General features: G+C 33.6%; 1 protein-coding gene across 6 annotated transcripts in view; it reads left to right on the forward strand.

The window, feature by feature from the left end:
- Positions 1-17,306, forward strand: part of USP8 (ubiquitin specific peptidase 8) — a 55,313-nt gene that overhangs the window by 32,017 nt on the left and 5,990 nt on the right. For all 6 annotated transcript variants that reach the window (XM_079129902.1, XM_079129907.1, XM_079129903.1 and 3 more), the window contains 6 exons: positions 2,070-2,214; positions 2,507-2,727; positions 7,033-7,617; positions 13,588-13,668; positions 14,165-14,427; positions 16,608-16,820. In XM_079129902.1, the coding sequence (XP_078986028.1) occupies positions 2,070-2,214; positions 2,507-2,727; positions 7,033-7,617; positions 13,588-13,668; positions 14,165-14,427; positions 16,608-16,820 (1,508 nt within the window). The remainder of the gene's footprint in view (positions 1-2,069; positions 2,215-2,506; positions 2,728-7,032; positions 7,618-13,587; positions 13,669-14,164; positions 14,428-16,607; positions 16,821-17,306) is intronic.

The raw sequence follows: 17,306 nt of genomic DNA on the forward strand, positions 1-17,306 counted from the left end.
TAAAAGTAAAGGAAGAAGTTATCAAGGGATAAATGTTTGATAGATTTGACTTAATAAAATAAGTATAGAAAAATACCACAGGATTAGAAGGTGTAAGACAAAAATATTTGCAACAACTATGGCAGTGTTTTAAAACATGCAAAAACTGAAGAGTGTTTACAAATACTTAAAATTAAATTGTAATATAAATAGTGGACTACAGATAGTGATGAACAGAAGAGGAAAAACAAGTGGGCCTAACCAGAAAAACAGTCTTTAGTATTAGATATGTCCAAATTAAAATGAGTACCATTTTCACTGATTAAATGAACAAAGATTAAAAAATAATATTCAGTTTAACTTGTTAAATTATTAAGTTCATTCTGCTGGTAAGAGGGTCATTTGAAAGATTGCCCATCAGTAGAACAATCTTAAAAGCTTTAAAACAGTTCGTGTTTTAAGACAGTTAATACACCTGGGGGTTTGACTTAGTTGGTAGAGTGCTGAGGCCCTGAATTCAATCCCCCCCAATGGAAAAAATAATAATAAAAAGTAAAATAATACAGAAATAGACCCAAACATAGACCGATTACGTGAAATGCCAGTATTCAACTGGCTTTGACCTATAGAAGAGGTTTCATGAAATTCAAGCTTTCATATATGAAAGTTTAGTGTCTGATAAAGGTGATACCACAAATCAGTGCAGAAAAGATGAACTGAAATAAGTGGTTTAAGGACAACTGAATAGCCAGCGAGTAATTGGAAATGGATCCCTTCCTTATTTCTTAGATCAGACTGGATCCCAAATGGATCAAAGGTATGGAGCTTGAAACAGTAAATGACTAGGAAAAAGCACTGGTATTTTTAATTATCTTAACCCCTAACTAAGATGCCATGAAGTAAAATTCAGGGAAAATATTTGTAACATACATGACAAAGACCTGTTTTCCCTAGCACATTCACTGTTTTCTAAAAAACAAAAAAAGGAAATAGCTCTGTAGAAAAATGGTCGAAATCATAGAACAATATTAATGGTTAATGAACATGAAAGAATGTTTAACTTCACTAATAGAGAAATGCTAATTAAAATGATCCCATTTAATGTCCACTGGTGGTAAAAATTACAAAGATTATGAGAATTCTCATATTGTTGGTTAGATGTGTAAAAGATATAACCTTTTTGAAGAGTAGTTTGGCATCATCTACCAAACTTTTAAACTACAGCTCTGCTCCTAGGAAATGATTCTAAAGAAATACACAAATGTTTATTTCTTATAAGTGATCATTTTGAAGATGAGCAATATATATTGAAAGCCATAAAATATTCTTGTGCCTTGGCTCAGCAACTCTACTTCTAGGAGTTTTCCCTAAAGGAGGTGATTAGATGTGTGTATGAGGATCTTTGGTTATTTATTTCAGCATTGCTTGACAATTAATTGAGGGGATAAAGCATTCAAATGATTGATTCAGTTTTGAGGTGTTTGTGTCTGTAAAATAGTACCTAATCATTGTAAATGATGATATAGCTTCTTTTTAAAAATATTTTTAGTTGTAGGACACAATGCCTTTATTTTTTATTTACTCATTTTTGTGTGGTGTTGAGGGTTGAGCCCAGTGCCTCATATATGTGAGGCATGCCCTCTACCACTGAACTACAACCCCAGCCCAATATACCTCCTTATTAATAAATGGTGTTCATATGAAAGAAAAGCAGCAGAGTTTCATTGTTTTATAAAAACAAAATTATAAAGTAAAGTGTATTTAGATAGAAAACTGTATTAAGAACAAACTTCAAAATGTTAAAATGGTACCTTTGGTTGGTGAGTTTATAGGTAACTTTTACTATATATTAATTTATTTTCTAATTTTTATTCTGAGATTGCAGATTATATGTATGATTCTTAAAACCTGATCTATACATTGGTTTTATTTAATGATGACTTTAGAAATTGATTCTCATTTAGAAATCATTTATCATTTAGAAGATGAATCTTGTCTTCAAGGGAACAATTTTACAATTCAAGTTTTCTGTGTTTTTCACTGTCAAGAGACTGTTCCCAAATTAAATATACTATTTCCTTATTTTATAGTGGGAAAGTAAAACTGTCCTGCGCAATGAACCTTTGGTTTTAGAGGGAGGCTATGAAAACTGGCTTCTTTGCTATCCCCAATATACAACAAATGCTAAGATCACTCCCCCACCACGAGGCAAGAATGAAGAGGTGTCTATCTCATGTATGTATGTGAGAATTTTGTTTTAAGTTGCTTCAGTAACATATAGATTAATTATGTTTTCAGGGTAATGTTTCTTCATTATAAATGCATTTGTCCTATTACATAGCAGTTTGTTTTCAGGCAAAAAACAAGAACAAAACAATACAGCCTGGAAGTTAACATTTTCTTTGAGACTTTCATGACTGTCAATTTCATTTAGTGTAATTGTCATATATAACATGCATGACAAGTATAAGTACTATTTGTGGAGTTTTATTTATTTTTTTAAATATTATTCTTTTGGGGATTTTAGTGGATTTTACTTATCCCTCACTGGAAGAATCAATTCCTTCTAAACCTGCCCAGATGCCACCTCCTTCTATAGAAGTAGATGCAAATATAGAATTGGTAAATGATCAAGATGAAAGAATGGGACCACTGAATATGTCAACTACAGTTGAAACAATTTCTACTTCCAAAGCTGATGTTTCACCCATAATTCAGCCAGTGCCTATTATAAAGAATGTTCCCCAGGTATTGTCTTGCTTTTCTTTTAATTTTATTCTAATTTGTTTTGATATTAAATACATAGTATAGAAATGAATTTTTATATATAATCTTTAATATCTTTAAAAAAGTATCAATTGTAAGAATCTGTACATCTTGAAACCTTTATAATCCACTAATTTATTGATTCATTTAATAACATAAAAAACCAAAATTGACAATGAGATTCATAACATGTTAACATAAATGACATTTTGATGAAGATAATTATGTTTTCTCAAACAAAAATATTAGTGGAAAGATTGAAATTGTTTTACATTTTTGGAAAGCATGTCCCTATCTGGCTTGATAGAAGACAACTGGATTGTCACGTCTGCTTCTGATTCAATCTTTTGCAATGTTGAATGTCACAGAATCTCTGACATAATTTATTCTACTCTTGAAGAATGAGTCAAAAGAGTAAATAACAACCTGAGTATTATGAAAATTGTTTTGACCTTATGGGCCTGCTGAAAGAGTATCTGGAACAATCTTTGAGTACTACTGCTCTAAAAATTCAAAGACATGTCCCTGATACCAAAGTCCTCACAGGTGGCATCTTTATTTCTACAAAATTTTTACTATAATTCAGCCCTGTTGCCACAACTACATTCTAATAGATAATTCAAAGGATTTCAAACATAGCTGCTGACGCTTTGCTACAGATAGTACCAATAAAAGCCTGTATTTCCACAGTGAATTATAACAAATCTTTTGGGGGGTTTTTTATTGTAATTTGACCGATAGTACAGTTGTCCCTTGGTGTCCTTTGTGGATTGGTTCAAGGACTCCTGGATAACAGGATAACAAAATCAGTAGATGCACCGGGCGCAGTGGTGCACACCTGTAATCTCAGCAGCTTGGGAAGCTGAGACAGGAGGATCTCAAGTTCAAACCCAGCCTCAGCAATTTAGTGAGGCCTTAGGTAACCCAGCAAGATCCTGTCTCTAAATAAAATATAAAAAAGGACTGGGGATGTGGCTCAGTGGTAAAGCGCCTCTGGATTCAATCCCTGGTACCAAAAAAACAAAATCAGTAGATGCTGAAGTATCTAATATAAAATGGTATAGTATTTGCATATAACCTAAACACATCCTCCCATATCATCTCTAGGTTACTTGTAGTACAATGTTAATGCTTTGTAAATAGTTGTCATACTGTATTGTTTAGGGAATGACAAGAAAAAGTCTCTGTTTAATACAGATAGCAATTTTTTTTTAAATTTCTGGGATTAGAGATTTAACTCAGTGACAGAGTGATTACCTAGCATGAGCAAGGCCCTGAGTTCAGTCCTCATCTCTGAAACAAAAAAAAAGATCCTTTCACTATAGAACCCACGGATATGGAGGGCTGATTTTGGGAAACTAATTTTCCCAGATATTTGGCTTATACACTACTTAAATGTGTGATGGCAATATTTTGGTTTTAAAATAACTTAATTCCATTGCATTTAAATTTGACACTTTGACAATAACTTATTTAAAACTTTTTAAATGACCAAGATGGTCAAATTAAAAATTGTAGCTTTTTCTTAGTTAGGTTAAATTTAAGAGAAGATTAATATTTCATAGGTAATCACCAAGATTTTTTAGCATTCATTTCAGATTTTTTCCCCACACATCTTTAAGCAGTATTTCACATTTAAAATGGACAAAATTAATTTGTAGAGCAGACTGTGAACAGAAAATTTGGTAGTTTTTGTTTTTTTGTTGTTTGTTATTTAAGGAGGTTGTTCATTTCTTAATTTTTAAAGGTCATCGTTAATATTTCAAATTAAAATGTAGGATTAAATAGAATTTGGTGAAACATGTTTTCTTAAAGTATAAATTTTAAAAGTTCTAAAAGCAGCTTGCATCCTTGCACTTCCTTTCAAGTTAATCTGTGTATTTGAACTATAATCCTTTTTTGTTCAACATGACTCTGAAATATGTACAATTTGTCAAATGTATTTTGAGAATCTTCTACATTCAGCCTTAGTCGAAAGTCCAGGAAGTGATTAAGGATCTTCTCTATGAAAGATAGCATGAAAATTTACAAATATGAATAAGACCTGGATTCTGTCTGATGTTTAGAAGGAGAGACTTGCATAAAATCATTTATAACATAAGACAGAATATCATTATTGTACTTCTAGTCACTGGTACACAGAAAAAGGAGAAAAATTTTAGCTGAAAGGGCCAGGGAGGTTTTCATAGAGAAGAAAGCAATATTTTATTTGGACCTCGGTAGGTTTTGCAGATTTAAAAGACTAGAAGAAAACTGTATGACTAAAGACAAAAGGCTTGCTCTGGGACCAGTGAGCAGTATTTGACATATGTAGGCAGGATTTGTGTTGGACAGAGGAGAGTGTAGATGAGATTGGAAAGATAGACAAGAATCATCGAGACATGTATCAAATTTACATTTTATCCTAAAGGTACAAGGAAGCCATTAGAGAATTTTAAATTTGAAAGCAGCATGATCATAGCTATGCTTTTAAGATTAGGGAATAATGATTCAGCTACCAAAACGTAAAGAAATCTTTATTTTGGTTTCTGCTCCACCTTTCATTGGTAACCATCTCCATAGTGGGTTTTTTTTTTTTTTTTTTTTTTCTTTTCTATTTCATTCTGAAATATGTGTAGAAAAGAAAAAGGAGTAAGTTTTGTTTTTTGTTTTAAAAAATGAAGAGGTAGAAAGAGAAGTGAAGAGAAACTCGGCATGATTTTTTTCTTCACTAGATTTCTCCTCTCATTTCTGTGTGATATTCATCTAAAATTTATTTTATAATAGCACATAGGTTGTTAGTGTCAGTGTTCTCACAAGTTCTTATTTTGTTTCAGTACAGTGTATTCTCAAGAAATAATATTAGACTCAATTTTTTCAGTGTTGTAGGGTTAATATGCTGTTAAATTGAGGTAATAATAAATACTTAACTCATCAAATCAGAAATTTAGGTTGTTGTGATTTAACTTGGAGGAAACTAATTAGGAGATTATCTCTTTTTAAAAAAATTTTTTTAGTTGTCAATGGACCTTTATTTTATTTATTTGTACGTGGTGCTAAGACTTGAACCCAGGGCCTACACATGCTAGGCAAGTGTTCTACCACTGAACTACAACCCCAGCCCAGCATATTATCTCTTAATAAAAGCTGTTATGGAATATTTTATTTGTTCCCTCAGCAACATATTTATTGACTATGTGCCAGGCACCATCTCTACACTTTTAGAAGCATATGTTTTAGGAAGGAAGAAAGGTTTTAAACAAATACAGTTATTTAACCAAAATCCCACTAAGTGGTCTGAGGGGAAAGAATCAGGTATTATAAGAATATAGATAAGGGGATTGGCTAGTTTTAGAAATCAGAATTTTTTTCTGAGGGAGAGATTTTTAATGTTGTAGTAGGTATTATATAGATGAACAGCTGATAAAAACATCCAAGTTCGGAACAAGTGTGGTAGGCTTTGGGGGAAAAAAATTATTTTAAAGGCAAGTATGACTGATGCATATAATAGTGATAAGAATGGAGAGGTAGGCAAATGTAAGACCTCATGGCCTTTTCCAGGCCATGGTGAGAATTTTAGATATAATCTGAGTGTAGTGGGTGACAATTTAAAATAGGGTTTTAAGCAAGGGGTGGAACATGGTTAGATTTGTTTTAAAATGATTACTCTAACTACAATATGGAGAAATTGTTCGGAAGCAGGTAAAAGAAGAAATTGACTACTAGTTGGAAGTTATGCTATGGTTCCAATGGATGTTGGCCTGGGCTTGACTGGTTGGTTGTAACAGAAATAGAGGTACAGATATAGGAGGAAAGGCATCAGACTGCACAGGGGTACAAGAAGATGTTATAGGACTCGGAAGTTTCTGGTTTGTACAACTATTTGGAGATGGGTTGCATCCAAGGAATAAGGACCATGAATCAAGTTTTGGCCATGGTTTTAAGGTGTGACATTCCCAAAGAGTTAATGAGTAGGTAGTTGGCTACATTGAAATGGCACTTAAATCTAGGTTTGTCAGATTTAGGTTTTATGTTTTAGTATGAAGACATTAGTGACTCTTCCATATACATTACATATCAGGATGAACACATCTTTTCTAGAAAAAGGAAGTATCATTGGTGTTTTTCTCCCATTCAAGTACTCCCTTATAAAAAAAAATCTTGACATTGAGAAATTTATAAATAGTCATCCTGGCTGATGTTCTCTCCAGAGTGACGTTCTTCTATCACAGCTTGATTTCAGGAACTGAGGCTATATGCTCCTGAATTTTGTCAAAAGAATGTGTTGCTCTGTTTTGGTTTCCCTAGATTGATCGTACTAAAAAACCAGCAGTCAAGTTGCCCGAAGATCACAAAATAAAATCTGAAAGTACAGATCATGAGCAACAGTCTCCTCAGAATGGGAAAGTTGTTCCAGATCGTTCCACCAAGCCAGTATTTCCCCCTCCAACTGCCATGTTAACAGATGAAGAAAAAGCTCGTATTCATGCAGAAACTGCTCTTCTAATGGAGAAAAACAAACAAGAAAAAGAACTTCGTGAAAGGCAGCAAGAGGAACAGAAAGAGAAACTGAGGAGGGAAGAACAAGAACAAAAAGCCAGAAAGAAACAAGAAGTTGAAGAAAATGAAATCACAGAGAATCAACCAAAGGCAAAAGAAGAAGTGGTGAAGAGAGAAAGTGAACAAGCCAAGAAAGAAGATAAAGAAACTTCATCAAAGAGGGGCAAAGAGGTAACAGGAGTAAAAAGACAAAGTAAAAGTGAACATGAAACCTCTGATGCCAAGAAATCTGTGGAAGATAAAGGAAAAAGGTGTCCAACTCCAGAAGTACAGAAAAAGTCAACAGCAGATACCCCTCCTGCATCTGTAACGGGAGATTCAAGTGCAGGCAAGGTAAGCAGAACAGTACAGACTGCCAACTATGAGAAATAAAATGTGTATAAAAAGATAACACTACACTTGGGGTGTTGCTCAGTGGTAGACATTTGCCTAGCGTGCGTGAGGCCCTTGGTTCAAGCAAGGTACTGAGGGGGAGAGAGAAAAGAGAACACCTGTGGCATTCTGTAAACATGGCAGGTATTTTGAGTCATTTTCTCGGGTTGATAATTTGTTCTGATTCATCCACATTTGTTCACCTACTCTTCTTTGAGGCCACTGACGTGTATTAAATGATTGGTTGGCAGTGGCATTGTTTTTTGTGTCTGTAAGATGTAATCTGTTTTTAATAACTGGACCTGTAGCTACTTCATTTTCATGTGATGTATGACTATCAGAAGACTTTAAATGAAATACAATCTTCCTCTCAGTATGGAGAAATCAAGTGCTAATTAACATTTATTATGAGTTTGTATCTACTAAGCAAATGTGCAAAGTCATTGCCATCTAAAAATAGCCAACATTTATCTTTGCTTATAATCATATTTTTGGTCAGGTCTTTGTCATTCTGTTTCTTTGTCTATTCAAATAATATTGGCAATAACCCCAATTTAATGTTGCCTTTTTCTGCCCTTGGCTACACAACCAAACTTGATTCTCATAATTTTGGAGATGTTTTTTGCTGTTACTGTTTTTCAGTTTAATAATATACTTTTTTTTTCTCCATTATGCAATTAACAAGACCTTTTCCTTTTGAACCCTATATAAGTTTTTATAATAGCAGGAACAATTTTAGCTCCTTTTACATATATAAAACTATTTCTTGGTATAAAAATGATTTCTAATGGAAGACAAAATACCAAAATACCAAATGTCAGTTTCTATACTTCCAAATCAACAAAGCAGTTCAGGCATGTTACCAAAATTGACAATTATATTGATGCTGGACTTACTTGATAACCTTTAGTGTCAAAAATATAGCTCATGTACAAAAATCTTCTAAACACTCAAGGTAAAATGTGTATAAAATGTGTATAAAAAGATAACACTACACTTGGGGTATTGCTCAGTGGTAGACATTTGCCTAGCGTGCGTGAGGCCCTTGGTTCAAGCAAGGTACTGAGGGGGAGAGAGAAAAGAGAACACCTGTGGCATTCTGTAAACATGGCAGGTATTTTGGTGCCCCTGTACCAAGACTCAATAGGAAGATCAGAACTTGTGAACTTTTATATAAGATATAATTTAAACATCTTTCTTTAAGTGTCTACCATCTGCCAAATATCTTCCCAACATTAGCTTGTTCATAATGGTAATCCCATAAGGCATTCAGTTTACAAGTGAAGTTGAAACTTAGACATTAAATGTTTGCCTAAAATCGCACAGGTTGTGAGATTCCAAAGCCACTTTCTTTTCATCTTATTATATTTGAGACAGTTTTTTGAACTTAAACCATTCATATTTGTGGGATATTTTAATATAGGTACCAAATATCCCTACAAATCTAAATAGCCCTCAGATTATGACAGTTTTTGTTATGACAGAGTTTTTACTCTCCCTGTAACACATTGAAAAAAGCAAAGATTGCATTCTTCTAGGCTTCTTTCAAAAGTAGAAGCAATATGTAAATTATTCTAGAATAAATTTTGCTAAAATTAATCAAGTGTTTTTTTGACAGTTGTTTTAAAAATAGGATGAATTCTTTAAAAAAACCTATAATGTTATGAGAAGATTAAAAAATGGATTTTGCGTTTTTTAATTTGGTCAGTATAAAATTCTATATTCTCTTGAATACTTTAAATTTTGGGGGGAGCATTAACCCTCTCAGAGTAACCAAAATCATGTGAGATTTAAATAAGAGTCCAGTGAATATACAGCATTTTATCCTTGGTCATGTATTATATACTGTAAACCACTACTTCCCAGACTACTTTGATTTTCATAATTTTTTTTTCTTTTTCACCGATTCATCAGTGTTTTAGCTTTTTCTCTTTAGTGTTAGGAAATTCTAAATGACCTTAAAAATATGTTTTGAACTTGACAGTAAAGTAAAGTACACTTTCCAGAAGCCTAATTTTTTCTCCTTTTACATTTTTAGTACTGGATTTGATTGTATTAGCTAGTGGTAGATTGGCTTTTATTGAGACAAAGGTAAAGTTTTCTTTCACTTCTGTAATTTTAACAGTTTTACAGCCTATTAAGATTAAAGGACAACCAGAAAGTAGATTTCTAAAGACAGAAACTTTTATAGAAAATTCAGAGGATACTGAAAGAAATTAAATAGTTCACTGGTGTTAAAAAAATTGGAAAGGGTTTGGAGGGTATCCCAGTGGTAGAGTACATACTTAGCATGCTGGAAGGCCCTGGTTTCAGCCCCCAACACTTCAAAAAAAGAAAAATTGGAACAAAAATCATGGATTAAACATGTATAACCATAGGGTTGTCTTTGTCACATGGTCTACATGGTCTTGAGATCTACTCTGAGAGGATTTTTATCATCTTTGGTGGCTACTTTTTGTTTTTACATGATAGATCTATATATATGCTAGAAGGAATAGAGTTTGATTTCCTATATAAAGCTGACAGTATGTTCTCTTCATTTTATGAAATATAAAAATACGTAAACCTTATTGTATGATCTAAGAGTTCTACTTCTGGATATATGCCCAAAAGAATCAAAAGTTTGGTCTTAAAGGGAGATTTGGATACCTATAACAGTATTATTCACAGTTCATAACAATATTACTCACAATTGCCAAAAGATAGAAGCAACCCAGGTGTCCATTAGCAGATGAATGCATAAACAAATATGTAAACATACAATGGGAAATTATTCAACCTTTAAAGGAAGGAAATTCTGATACATGCCACACAGATAGACCATAAAGACATATGCTAACTGAAATACACCAATTACGAAGGACACATACTGTGATTCCTCCTATATTAGGTCATTTAAAGTGGGCAAATTTATAGGGACAGAAAATAGAATAGTGGTTGCCAGGAACTGGGAGAAATAAGAAGTTTAATTTTGAAACATGAGAGGAGTTCTGGAGATGGATTATGTAACAATGAGAAAACACCCAGCACCACTAACCAGTATACCTAAAAATGTTTAAGAGGTTAAATTTTGTTTGATATTTCATCACAATTTTTTAAATACTTACACTTTTTATAAGACATTTTTGCCTTCGTTTCAAGAGCTTAATTGACGTATGATTTACATACCATAAAAATCACCCATGTTTAGGGTACAGTTGGGTGATTTAAAAAATTTACGGAATTGTGAAACCATTAACAATCCAATTTTAGAACATTTCCATCACACCCGAAAGTTAATCACTCTTGTTAATCACTCTTGTTCCCACCTTCAAGCCCTAGGCAACACTGAACCTACTATCTTGTATCTATTGATTGACCTTCCCTGGGATATTTTGTAGTCTTTCATATCTGGCTTCTGTCACTTGGCATATATTTTTAGATTAAACTATGTTGTAGCATGTACTGGTAGTTCATTTATTTGTATTACCAAGTAGGGTTACATTTTGTGGACATACTACATTTTATTCATCAGTCGATGGACATTTGGATTGTTTCCACTTTGGGACTTATTTTGAATAATGCTACTCTGAACATTCGTATATATCTTTTTGTGAAAATGTTTTCATTTGTTTTGAATGGATACTTAAGAGTGAGATTTTCTTGCTGTATTTTGAGGAAGCTTTGTAAAGAAACTTGCTAAAATGTTTTCCAAAGTGGTTGCCACATTTTAAGTTCCCACTGGCAACATATGAAGGTTCCCGTTTTTCTACATCCTGGCCAGTACTTGTTATTCTTTTAGATTGGAAACATTCTAATGAGTGTGAAGTTGTATTTTGTGGTTTTAATATGCATTTTCCTAATGACTAATGATGTTGGGCATTTTTTCCCAAGTATAGACCTTATGTTTATCTTCTTTGGTGAAATGTGTATTTAAGTCTTGCCAATTTTTAAATTTGGATTATTGCCAGCTTTTCTGAGTTGTATAATTTATAATATTCTCAATACAAATTCTTTATTAGAAATGTGAATTCCAGATATTTCCTCCCACTCCATGGCTTAGCTTTTCATTTTTTTTTTTTTTTTTTAGTTGTAGGTGGACACCTTTATTTTTATTTATTTATTTTTATGTGGTGCTGAAGATTGAACCCAGCGCCTCACGCGCTAGGTGAGCGCTTTACAATTAAGCCATAACCCCAGATCATAGCACTTCATTTTTTAATGAAGTTTTTCAAAGCACAAAAGTTCTTGTGGGTAAGTTCAGTCTGTCTGTTTTGCCTTATGTGACTCATGCTTTTTAATATTATATCTAAGGAGCTTTTGGTCAAAGCCAAATTCATAAAGTTAAGAATATTTCCTGTTTTGTTTTTAAAAATTTATACTCTTAGTTTGTACAGTTAGATCTCTGTCTACCACCACCCCCCACCTTTTTTGTTTTGTTTTTTGGTGGTGCTAAGGAAAGAACCCAGGGCCTCAGGCAAGCACTCTACCACTGAGCCACATCCCCAGTCTCTGTCCATTTTGGGTTAATTTTTCTTTTCCTTGGTTTCAGTTACTCATGGTCAGCCATGGTCTGAAAGTTACATGACAAATTTGAGGAATAAATAATTCATAAGTTTTAAATAGGTTTTATTATAGTATAATTGTTCTTTCTTATTAGTTCTTATTGTTAATCTCTTGCTTTGCCTAATTTATAAATTAAATTTTATCACAGGTCTATGTGTATAATGGGAAAATCATTATATATAAATATATATATATATATATATTTCACTGTTATCTGTGGTTTCACCCATCCACTGGAGATCTTGGAACATGTTTCCCATGGATAAGAGAGGACTACTATAGTATGGATTAAAGTTCTAAATTCATCTCTTTGTATATGTATATTCAGTTGTCCCATTTGCCTTTGATAATATTTTTCTAGCACACAAATTGTATTAATTATTGTGTTTGCCAAAATTATATTTTATGATGGGAGAATATGAAGATAGAAATTGGGTGCCTTATTATTAGGTCCTTTTGTTTTCTATTAATAACAGGTTTTCACTGAAGGAGGTAGAGAAGTGTGAGTCATCTGTTTAGAGAAGTTGGTGCCTCAATATATCAGTCCGTATTTTTTCATAATACTACAGTAATTTGTGAAGTGAATAAACATAAATGTGTTAGAGCAAGGTGACAGAGTAGGCCATGGTATTTAAATTTGTAGCCTTTTTTATTTGTATCCTTTGTCCTCATGAACCAATATGGAAGGCCACCTACCTGCCATCATTATAGGCTTATGCACACTATTCCTGTTGATTGTTCCAGACTCAGGAGCTGCAGAAGTAAAATGGACTTTGTTTAGGGTCTTAGGAATTGCAATTCAGGAAGGACAGATTTAGATAGCTCCAAGTCAGTGTTCCAAAGAAGACAAAAAAGGAGGTTGCTTGTAGGAAAACTTCTGTTGGAGTATAGGTGCTGTGTGACAGGGGCTATGTGACCAATAGAAGATGTAGAGACATTTTTACTTAGTAAGATTATTAACAAGTAAATAAGTATCCCATTTTTACTTGGTAAAAATATCTATAAAAATATTTGGGTCCATTGTAATTATTTATTCTAGATGCCTATAGTTAGGAGGTAACAAAAGTTAATATTCCTAGGCAGCAGCTGGAGTTGTGCATAAGTCCTGCCTCCTTTTGGCCTCTAGACTCCATTTTTAAATGCCTTAAAAAAATATTTTACTGCTCTTTGTTGTTTTCATCATAGTTTTCCTTTTCACACTCCTCTTCCTATTGGTATAGTAATATTTGGATGTGGAGAAAAAGTTTTCATCTTTGAATCTGTTTTTAAATATATGAAGGACAGCCAAGGCAAAATTTTTATTCTTTGGTACAAGCATCTTCAGTATGTATATGGCAAAATTTAATTGAAAAATAAGAATTATTTTTTCCTTTATTTTCAAATTAGGCTCAGCGAGAACCTTTGACAAGAGCACGAAGTGAAGAAATGGGGAGGATCGTACCAGGACTTCCTTTAGGCTGGGCCAAGGTAAAAGTCAAAATGAAAACGTATAATTTTGTGCTTTGAAATAAATTAAAAAGTTACTATGTTCCTTTAAAAATATACTTTTGTTTTACTTATTCTACCTCACCTCTAATACAGCCAATTCTGTTTCTTCATTGTAGAAGACAGCTCCTTCCCCTAAAAACCACAAGGTTAGATGTTTCAATACCCAACCTGGAATATTATCTGCAATATATGAGTATTCTGTCAATATTATTTTGAAATAGTGTATTATGTTAAAACTTAAACGTCTTTGGACGTTTAATTAGAGAAGTGAGTGTCATTTTATTGGAATTATTGTAAGAATGTAGTTTGATGCTAGAGTATGAGCTCTAGCATATGTTAGTCCCTGGGTTCAATCCCCAGCAAACCACCCCTCCAAATTAACCTAAAAATAAATTTAGCAGTAATATACTTTGGAATGTTTTCTTTGTTTATAAAATGGTCATTTTTGGTTTTTTGTTTTTCTTTTCCTTCTAAGTTTCTTGACCCAATTACCGGAACCTTTCGTTATTATCATTCACCCACCAACACTGTTCATATGTATCCACCGGAAATGGCTCCCACATCTGCACCTCCTTCCACCCCTCCAACTCATAAAGCCAAACCCCAGATTCCTGCTGAGAGAGATAGGGAACCATCCAAACTGAAGCGCTCCTACTCCTCCCCAGACATCACCCAGGCCATTCAAGAGGAAGAAAAGAGGAAGCCAACAGTAACTCCTACAGTTAATCGCGAAAATAAGTAAGTTTATATTAACTCCTAGAATTAGAATAATATGCTATATTTTAAGACCTACTCTAAATAGATTATCATATTAAAGATAGGGAATCAGAAATTTCTGTGGAGGCTGTACTAGCCATTGTTATTTATCATGGAGAAAAAAGAAATGAATAAGAAAATGTTCCTTGTTTTTTCAGCGAAGTGCAGCTAACTTAATATACAAGAGGGAATTATAAGTAAATGTAGATCTACAAGTATTTTTATACAGTTAGAATTCATAGTGGTATACCACAGACCATCCACAAGTTTTTCATAAACTGTGGGAGACCTTTTTCTCCCTTTTAGGACCATAATTTATAGAATTGTTGAATTTTCATTCTTGCAGCACCTAAGTTCCAAGCTTTTTTCTCCTCAGCCAGTAATGTGAGAGCAAAGCTTCCCTGTTATATGGAAACAAGCACTATAGTGTGTCTGCCTCTAATCATCATTCTGTTCCTATTTATTTATTGTATTTCTGCTATTCTGTTCACAAGTAGTGATCAATGGGTTCATTTGTTTCCCAAAGTAGTATCTCATTTAGATACATTTCTGGCTTCATCCCTTTTTTAATTTGCTAATGGATAGACTTTTTTGTCATTTCCTAAACAATGCAGTGTATTGGTTATTACAAGTAATCAGGTGATTAAAGTACACAGGAGGATATAAACAGGATAATACAAATACTGTAGCATTTTATAGAAGGGACTTGAGTTCTTAGATATTGGTATCTGCAGGGGGTCTTGGGTACTTATTTATATTGACTATAAATAAATGAGTTTGTTTTCTCATTACATACCTTTGTTAATTACTAAGGAATTCCAATTAGGCTATCTTTTTGGCCCTTTTAGTAATACATTTCATGGAAGTAGTTGATATTTTTTCCTCCTGAGAACTTATTCTGTCAGGTAGAAACTTGTTTGAAGGAGTTTTTTAAAATTCTGTTTATCTGTGGGGCACAGTGGTGCACACCTGTATTCCCAGCAGCTTGGGAGGTTGAGGCAAGAGAATCACAAGTTCAAGCCAACCTTGGCAACTTAGTGAGACCCTGTCCCTAAATAAAATATTTTTTTTAAAGGACTGGGAATGGGCTCAGTGGTTAAGTGCCCCTGGGTTCAATTCCTGGTCCCCCCCCCCAAAAAAAAAAAAAAAAAATTCTGTTTATCAAGTTACAGATTTTAGAAATCATAATAACTGGTGAGATTTAATTCCTTCTTGACTCATAATTCTTATTAAAGTTTATTAACTTGGCTACTATTAATTAAAGACCACCTCATATTCATTTCAGTTCACGTATTTTATACATACTCAAAAAAACAGCTAGGCATGGTGGCACATGCAGAAGGATTACAGGCTCTTCAAGCTCAGTCTCAGCAATTTAGCAAGACCATGTCTCAGAAAATAAAAAGAACTGGGGATGTACTTTCAGTAGTGGAGAGCCCTTATGTTCAGTGCTTCCAAAAAGAAAAGACCTATCATTTAAGATTTTCCTTAGAGCTGTAGTTCTAGTAGTTCCACATATAAACCAACAAAAGTCTAGGAGTTTTTCTCTAATCTGAAATTATCCAATGGATCATTCCATGCTAATGGAAACATTCTTTATCAGTGCTAATGTGAGTTTTGGCTATTTTGAATGGAGTTAGTGACACTGAAGAACTGAATTTTTAATTTTAATTGATTTAAATTTGACTAGCCCACCTGTGACTAGTCAGCCACAACTCTAGACTTGAAGTAATAGTACCTAAATAACCTCTGCTTCTTCTGATATCTCTTCCATGGTAATGTTTTTTTATGATTCTTTGCCATTTTGGTTAGGTTCAAATATTTACAATGCCAGCCTCCCTGGGCCATTTAAGGGGTTTGAAAGCGCCTTCTCTATTAGAGATCCTCATTCATGAGAAGCTAGAGGATCTCTATCATGGTATCTTTAGGACCACCAACCCACATAAGAGGTTAAAAGTACATGTTCGTGGGAGGGACATAGATGACATCCAGGTGTAACCTAGTTAATAAGTGTCCTGTAAGATGCAGTTACCTTATGAACTAATAGACTGTGGACAAGGTTAGTGTGGTACAAGTAGTATAGTTGGCTGCCAATTGTAGTATGAACCTTAGTTTCAGATGCTCTGCATTTTAAGACATCTTCTGTACTCTTTCTTCCTTAGGCCAATATGCTATCCTAAAGCTGAGATCTCAAGGCTTTCTGCTTCTCAGATTCGGAACCTCAATCCTGTTTTTGGAGGATCTGGACCAGCTCTTACTGGACTTCGTAATTTAGGAAATACTTGTTATATGAACTCAATATTGCAGTGCCTATGTAATGCCCCACATTTGGCTGATTATTTCAACCGAAACTGTTATCAGGATGATATTAACAGGTAATAAATGTCTTATTTGTGCAATGTAGTGTGTGTGTGTGTATATGTGGATGTGTGTTGTTTTTTGTAATTCAACATATTTATGATCCTGAGCCCTGTTTTTTTTTCCCCTATGTTTCTTTTTATTGGTGTTTCATAGTTGTATATAATGGTGGGATTTGTTGTTGTAATTCATGGCATTCACACAATATGACAGTATAATTTGGTCATTATCACATTCCATTCCCTCTCATCTCCTATCCCTTGGTTCCTTTCCTTTGTTCTGTTGATCTCTCTTTGATTTTCATGAGATCTACATCCCCACTTTTTTTTTTTCCTTCCTCCTCTAGCTTCCACATATGAACAAAAACATGCAAACCTTGACCCTCCAAGTTTGGCTTATTTTGCTTAAGATAATGGTCCCAAGTTGCAATATACTATTAAAAGGATATTTAATCATACTTATTATCTGGTCCATTTTGTACTGCTCTAACAAAGTACCCGTGA

Source organism: Sciurus vulgaris (genome assembly GCF_902686455.1).
Source record: "Sciurus vulgaris genome assembly, chromosome: 2".
Lineage (NCBI taxonomy): Eukaryota > Metazoa > Chordata > Mammalia > Rodentia > Sciuridae > Sciurus > Sciurus vulgaris.